This window comes from Scomber scombrus, chromosome 4, assembly GCF_963691925.1.
Source record: "Scomber scombrus chromosome 4, fScoSco1.1, whole genome shotgun sequence".
Classification (NCBI taxonomy): domain Eukaryota; kingdom Metazoa; phylum Chordata; class Actinopteri; order Scombriformes; family Scombridae; genus Scomber; species Scomber scombrus.
The window spans coordinates 14,429,435-14,437,547 of NC_084973.1; the positions used below are offsets into that span (position 1 = coordinate 14,429,435).

An 8,113-nucleotide genomic window follows, 5' to 3' on the forward strand; every position below is an offset into this window, starting at 1 on the left:
TGCGTAACCACGTTACGTAAATCGCCGTGGATACGTTACGTCAAATCCAGAGAGCAGGAAGTGTGATGTGGCTTTGACTCCCAACAAAATGGTAAGCTTGTGTTTTACTAAACAAGTACTTCTGCTCTTTTAAAGCGACTTCTAGGCATAATCTACAAGTACTCCAAGTCTCATCGGCAGTACGCTGTGATCGCAACTAATGTGAACATTCGGTGGAAAGTAGAAAGTAGGGCATATCAATGCTAAGCTACCCAGCTAGCATTGACTAGCTAAGACATGCCAAATGTTTCGACAGACTGTTCATCCCATTATGATTCTCTTGTAAAATATAGCTATATCATAAATATACATCATCGCGTAAGTTCTGTACTACCGCGATTTGTATGGTTACAAAGGTGAAATAAATCACTAGTTAACGAGCACGGTGAATGCGAGCATCGCTGTGTTATGAGTTGTGTGCCACGTAGCTGCACCACAGTCCACCAGGAGACGTGTTAGTTTGTGTGTGTGTGAGCTACAAGTGGTGGGCGAGGTTGTTATTTATAAACTAGCAATAATATTTGAGTTTAAAGTTCATAGGTGGCAGGCTAATACGTGCAGTGACCAACTTAATGACTCAGTTATTCACTGCACTGATGACTTTTTGATACATTTCATCAGTTTTAATTAGAGCCTGACAGATATGTCGGTCTGCCGATATAATCGGACGATATTGGCCTATCACAGATATTGGCATCAGCGTATATGTTGTCCGATATGTGTCGATATTTTAAAAAAATCTTTAAAGTTAAATAGGTAGCATTTTATATATATATATATATACTTTTTGTTTACTTATGTCACTTAATAGAATATGGTTTATTCCTAAACTTTAAAATATGTATCCATTTTATATCTTTCTAAAAGGCGATAACCACACTGATAGATTATTGTAAAAAAAAAAAAAAAAAAAAAAAGTTTATTCATGTATATATTGTATACGTATATATCGGCCAATATATTAATTTCGGAATTGTTTTACCCCCTAATATTGGCATCGGCCCCAAAAATCCATTATTGGTTGGCCCTAATTTTAATTGAAATCTTCAAGCAGAGTAGTTATCAGCAATTTTGTTTCATCATCATGTAGCAACACCAAACACAGGGGGAAAAATGTAGTACATCACAATGTAGCAAATTATTATATACATTTCTACAAGTTTAATAGTCCAAATGGATTTAATGCATACCTTTGCTAACGGTAAGATTATGGTAATATTATAGCAATGATTTGCTGTGAGCAGGAGTGTCATTGATGCCTTTTTTGTAGAGTAAGATTCTCCCTTCAGTGTAGAAAATGTTGGGTTAAAACAAAAATTAAGGACATAACATTATATGCTCAAATGTCTTTTTTTTTTGTTGTTTGTTTTTTTCTTACATGCAAATTAAACTTAAACGATTTTAAAATGCTCTAATATAATCAAGTTAGTGATCATATATTGAAAAGAAGATGGATTAATATATAGTATCAGCACATATAGTATCTGTGACGTTCATATTTAATACATATCCCTGACGGCTCTTAAGAATTAAGATTAGGACAGTAATTAACCACATGAATACTTGATTAAATCTGTCTATGACTGCATTTTCTAACCCTACTTGACAGGTCTTTTTGACAGTCCCACAATTGTATCCCCAAACAGGGAAGTGCTTACTTGGTGTACTATGATTGTCATCTTGGTTTAGAATTGCTTACCATGTCAGGAGCATCAACAGATACAGACAGGTGACAAGTTGGAGGTCATAATAATTAAATTGCAGTTACAGCTGACTGACACCATGACGGAAAATCTATTCTGCTTTTTGCACAAAAACAAACACTAAATCACAAATCTGCAGTTCATTTAGCTGTGTTTATGAAGTACTGTGAGTGTGATAAAGTGAGGTCCTACAGTTTACAGTGGCTTATCAATGAGCTATCAAACTTGAAGCCAGGCAGATCAGTCTTTAGTCTCTGTTTTAGCACATGGCAGTATGAGACCTTTTTAGTTTTGCAGTTGATTTTGTATATTACTATATGTAATATAGCACAACTAATACTTTATTTTTGAGGCCAGTACCGATAAAGATGCCTTACTTTTTTTTTTTTTTTTTCTTGTTAGTGTTCTCTGTATGATGCTGACACTGTTTCCTAATGACCTCAAACCAAGTTTGGCATATCTCTGCTACAATTTCTTTCATTCCTGGTCACAAATAGCATAACATCAGTCAGTGGTACAGAAGATAAACTGAAGGTGAATTCAGTGCTCATCATTTCTATGATGTATTCCTGGTAACCTGTGCTACACTGTGTCGGTGCTAAATGTATCTTTGTCTTGTCTTTTTGCAGTCGGCCATTTTCAACTTCCAGTCACTGCTGACAGTGATTCTCCTCTTAATCTGTACCTGTGCCTACATCAGAGCTCTGGCTCCCAGCCTGCTAGACAAGAACAAGACTGGGTATGATCCAAGTATATTATTTCAGATACTTATCAATTATGGAGCTAAATCAAGGTCTTTTTCTTTGCTTTTTTTTTAATTCATTCAAAAAGAGATTTGAAACTGAAAGTCTTGATATTGAAATTACTTAGACTTTAAGTTTCAAATCTCTTTTGAATGAAGAAAACCTATGACCTTGATTTAGCTTCATAACAATTATGTTTCCCTAATAATAAGTTGACTCCTCAAAGAGCTTTCTATATATCTTTAAATGGGACACAATGTAATGCCAAACTTTATAATCACCGCAGTGCAACTAAACTGAAAATGCTGTGTTACTTCGACCAGTATTTCAACATACAAGGGAACCACCAAACAGCAATTTCAAGGATTTTTTTTTTTTTTAATGTGGTCCACAATAAAGATTCCTTTATCTTTTTTAGAATTTCTTCAAATAATGTTATGTTCATCAAATACATTTTTGTGATCATGCAAGGTCAAAAGCATTTTTTGTTATTTAGTGTGATGTGACAATTTTTACTGTTGAAGGAAATAAAAAAAAATGTGTCTTGTCAGACATCAAGGCAGTTAAAATGAGGAGATTACCTTAGAATGAATTGCTAAGACTCAAGGTGATTGCAAGAGTTCATATCTTAATGTTGCAGCCACCAGTTTCAGTATTTATTTATAGTATTACAGCCTTCACTGGCAAGGATATTGCTATGATTACACACACAAATGATTTGACACACTCAGTGTAGCTATACTTGCTTTTTTCAGTTTCAGTAAAGTAGCAGAAGGCCTTTTCTTCATTACTGAATCATCATTATTATTATTGGATGTACAAACTCTATGATTCACTTCTAACAGGTCTGGCATAATACAAGACCAGCCACACACAATCACTCCACTCATACTCATCAGACACACCATTAGTAGGGAGGGACATTCTCTTCAGACTTAATGCATGAGACTCCAGTGACAGATTGGATGATTTAGTAGTTTTCCCTCTTGATTGATTTGTTGTGTAAGCCATGTGACATTATTTGTGTTTAATTGGTGCCACATATTATGCAAATAATTGCAGTGTGGTAGGGAAAGGCCTTGAATCTGAGGAAAATAGCATATAGACGGTTTCAGAAAATGTAACGTAAACTATGGCTATCTTAAGGCAGTGTAAGAAGATTGTATAATGGTATGCTGACACCCACTGGTCAGTATGAAAGTTAAGATCATGGACTTTCAAACATAAACAGATACACTCACAGATACAAACTCACACACAGTCAGGCAGAAAAGTGAAGCCTGGAGTGCCTAATGTGCCTCAGCTGTCACTAGAGATGGTGAGACTCGCCTGCTGTCCACCCTTTCTTCTTTTGTGCACACTCCTTATATAGAATTGCACATCTGATGGCTGTAGATTTTGTAGTAAGCTAGCTGTAGCACTCTTTTAGCATTTTTTAACCTACTACCATGACAAGACAACACAGCACTGAGTCACTTTTTTATGGTTAATGTCAAACCAACAGAGTGATGCCCAGCTTTGTTTTGATTAAATGCAGTAAAAGGTTGATTATATTTTAAAACATGGGGAAAGTAAATCAAGGGATTTTCTTCATTCTGTTTGTAATTTTTGAAATTCTTTTTTATCTTTTAGGCTTCTAGGAATTTTCTGGAAATGTGCCAGAATAGGTAAGTCAATGATTTTTTAATTGTATTAATTTTTTATGAACACATATTTCTACTTCATAGTTTCACTTAAATCTTGCAAAGTGTAGTCCTAAATTTCACATTATCATTTTCCTACATTATAGGTGAGAGGAAGAGTCCCTGGGTGGCTTGCTGCTGTGTCATCATGGCTTTCAGCATACTGTTTCTACAGTAGCAGTCCAAAGAAAATCACAAATGGAAACATTGGGGAAATGAACAGACCACAAGGCATGGACAAATACAATTCTAGAAGCACAACAAGAACTCCAGTGGCTGTCACTTAGATAATGTAAAAACGGAGACCCATCACCACTCACTGTTGGCACGATGAGAGAAAATGTGTCTGTGTGGGAGGAGGGGAGAGCAGATAGCCCCAGAGTGTGTCTAGATCCCTTCCTGGACGTCGAGGTCTGTCCTTGTGTTTGGTTAGGTGGAATGTTTACTCCGGATGCATGTGTGTGGGGGGGGCCAATGCTTTCTATTATCTGCCATTTAGTTTAAAGGAAATAATTCACATTCTGACATCATTTGTGGGATCAAATGATATATTGTTTGTCCACATATTTCAAACAGTCGCTTAAAAAGATTTTTTTTTCCTTTTGAGTTAGTCACGTTTGCATCTACCTGTTTGAAATTCTTCATATCTCATGAATGTTTTGTGTTACATGTGGACATAAAGGTGTGACTATGAATCATCTCACCACCCCCTTTGTAACCGGTGCCCTTTTTGTTGTATCTTGAAATGATGATCGTAACCCACAGCAAACAAAATGGTATTATAGCTCTTCAGCTGTCGTACATATAAAGAGCTCATGTTTTTAAAGCCAGTCAGTTTGCCGCTATTTATTAAAGAACCTTTTTGGAGATCGGGTTTTTTGTCATTAAAACTCAACCATTTTGATGACTTTTTGCTTTTAACATCAGCCTCTCATAATGCCACACTGTTAGATTAGGAGTGAGACACAAAAGGTTTCCTGTATATAAAAGTTGCTTGATTAATTTTAGACTAAGAGGAAAGTTAAGAATTGCTGCTCTAAGTCCCATCTGAAGTGTACAGCACTCAGGATTCTTCTGGGAGTGAGATGGACAGTGAAGAGTTTGCGATAACCTCCTTTGTAACCTTGCAGTCAACACTCATCTTCACAACGTTTACTGCAAGGGAACTGTCAGCTGACTACTGCACAACATGAGATGGCCAGATAATTGTACAACAGTTCAGTTGTGTAGTATTTCATCTCAGACACTTTGAAGTATAAGCTGCAATAGATTTGTAAGCAGGGTTTGCATTCATTTATTTGTGCCTTGAAGAACTGGGAATTTTTTTCAGGAGACTGGGTGACAAAAGTTATGACTGATGGACCCTTTCAGTTTGATCTTGAAACTTCTAGCCTAAAAGCCAAATTCATGATGTGACAACAGTATATTCCTATTCAGCGTATAACATACTGAAATCACATATATATATATAATTTATATAATTTATTTATATTATTTATATAATTTTTATATATTTATATAATTTATATATATAATTTATATAATTTACAATAATTAAGTCAGGGGCTATACAGTCATATATGTATATATACGTATATATATATATGTGTATATATATATATATGTATATATACATATATATGTATATATATGTATATATACATATATATATGTATATATATATGTATATATACATATATGTATATATATATGTATATATACATATATGTATATATATATGTATATATATATATGTATAGCCCCTGACTTAATTATTGTAAGCTACAAAGTTGGCTAATAAGTTGGACTAATTTATTAAAATCTTATGGATTCTGGCATGTATTGTTCAAATTGCATCAGGGGTTTGCATTGAAAAAGTGAAATAAAGACATAAAGTTAAATATAAGTTATACTGGATAAAAACAGTCCCATAAACATTTCTTCTCTCCTGTGTGGTACGGGGGACTAAATAAAGGAGGAGACTTGTTGACATACTCGCCTTTGATACTCTCATCACTGATGAGTGTTGAGATCCCAACAACCCCAGGCACAGTCCCTTGTTAGGGAACGTTGCGCCCATACTGGTGTGCATCCGTTTTGGCACTCCCAGGTTTAGATAAAGCATTGATGCCTGCCGGTAAAGTTGCGATAATCAGGCAGTGACACAGATACAGGAGACACAGAGGAGCAGGAAGCTCTCAGTCATCTGCTTCTATCTTGGGGAGCAGAGATACTGGAGGGCTGAACAGATGCTCACTGGGTCATTGAACCAAGCTGAATGTCTCGGGTGATGATGAAAGGAAAATGATATGGAAGACCTGAAGTCACTTACTCCAGATAATAGCAGCTGCTATCACCAGTCCCAGTTCATTTTTAAGAGATTATTCTGGTTATTCAGACAAAATCGACAAATGTATGTGAAGTATATTGTGTTATTTGTAGAGGAGTAACAAAGAATAAACCTGCTGAACATTATGAAAGTAAACAGATGGGTTAGAGAGTTCTGGGCCAGTCTTAAGTGACATTTTGGGACAATGTCAAACCAAGACAATATTTGCTCTGTACTTTTTGGATACAAATGATCATTCTTAATCTCACTTAAACTGTGGGCACAGTTGCTAAACAATGACAAAGAATAATACCTGGCAGCGACTTAGTGAGCAGATGCCTAAACCAACATTTGGACTGTTCTTGTTGTTTGTAAAGTGACCTAATGCATGTCCTGATTTCTGTGTTTGAGTTGGCTGATCATGATTCACTCATATTGATGCCAAACAGCTGAGGACAGAAGAACCTTTCATTGTTTCAAAATTATGTTTTACATGTCATTTGTTAAATATCATCACTTTATAATGGAAGTTTTTATTTCCTTATCTACACTCTAAACACGGGGCTGGCTAAGAGGCAACATAGCTTTTGAAGTGATGTATACTGTAGTTGTCATGGGTGTTTGTTGCTACTGATTATTTTTTAATGCATACATTTCCCAAATGTTTCAATAACTAACTTTATCATCTTCCATTAATGAAGCTCACTTGAAACTGCGCCTTTCTCTATGAAACCTCTTGTTTTATTAGGATTAGAGGAGCAGCCAAGGATGTGTCAGTATGAGGCGGCATGAAGTTTAGATATCTATTACAACATTCCTCGTTTAATACAGTGTTGAGCTTCATGCATTATTAATTTATGTGCATAATCATTATAAATGACAGCTGTGTCATTATAAACCAGTCATTCGCTGTCAGTCAAGAGGTTGATATGATGCAGATTGTCAGGACTGATGTCGACCTCACTAAATGTTACAATACTAAGTTCAGTCAGTTATAATTTTAGATTATTATTTCTTTCAGACCATTTTTTCCCTGGTGATTGTTGAAAAATGTTCTCAGATAAGTGATGAGGGAAATTTGTTATATTCATAGTGGAGCTCTACACTTGTAACTCATATCCAAAGTATTTATGCCTTCAACATCATCATCCGTAAAGCTCCTAAAGAGAAGTATCCAAAGCACATCATTTTAATTTCCATGTCTCTTCCCTCCTTTGATCAGTGAGGCTGTTTCCTGCAGTCATTTTGAGGACTTCAAAGGCAATCAGGCTAATAAAGTCTCTACCATATCCTGCTGAGCCGACCAGAAGTGTCCAAACAGACTATGACCCTTTACATTTTCAGTAGAGCCTGTTTGAATCACAGCACTGACTCTGCTGTCAAAGGGAATGAAAGATGAATAAAGGGAGAGAAAACTGCAGAAGCAATATCTGGATGGTGAGAAAGTAAGAGAGATAATAACAGGTAAAAGGGCAGGAAAGGTTACATTATTAGAGTGGATTAGTTAATTATACAACTAGGATCTGTCTGTTGTGGCTTGTTGGTTTACTGATACCTCGGAGGGCAAGTTCTCTCTTGTGATGGCTTTTGGTTTCAATCACAAACTCAAACTCCTCT

The 8,113-nt window shown here is 35.7% G+C and overlaps 1 protein-coding gene across 1 annotated transcript; it reads left to right on the plus strand.

Moving 5' to 3' along the window:
* Positions 1–42: 42 nt before the first annotated feature.
* On the plus strand, positions 43–5,036 carry tmem167a (transmembrane protein 167A). The gene is made up of 4 exons (XM_062417746.1): positions 43–91; positions 2,372–2,481; positions 4,118–4,152; positions 4,275–5,036. Exons 1-4 carry the CDS (start codon positions 89–91, stop codon positions 4,343–4,345), a joined length of 219 nt encoding a protein of 72 aa, XP_062273730.1. The 5' UTR covers positions 43–88; the 3' UTR covers positions 4,346–5,036.
* The last annotated feature ends 3,077 nt before the right edge of the window (positions 5,037–8,113 follow it).

Bases quoted from the DNA above. Each gene is read 5' to 3' on its own strand.
- tmem167a (XM_062417746.1), top strand. The intron at 2,482-4,117 runs GTATGATCCAAG...TTTATCTTTTAG, and splicing joins CTAGACAAGAACAAGACTGG to GCTTCTAGGAATTTTCTGGA. The intron at 4,153-4,274 runs GTAAGTCAATGA...CCTACATTATAG, and splicing joins CTGGAAATGTGCCAGAATAG to GTGAGAGGAAGAGTCCCTGG.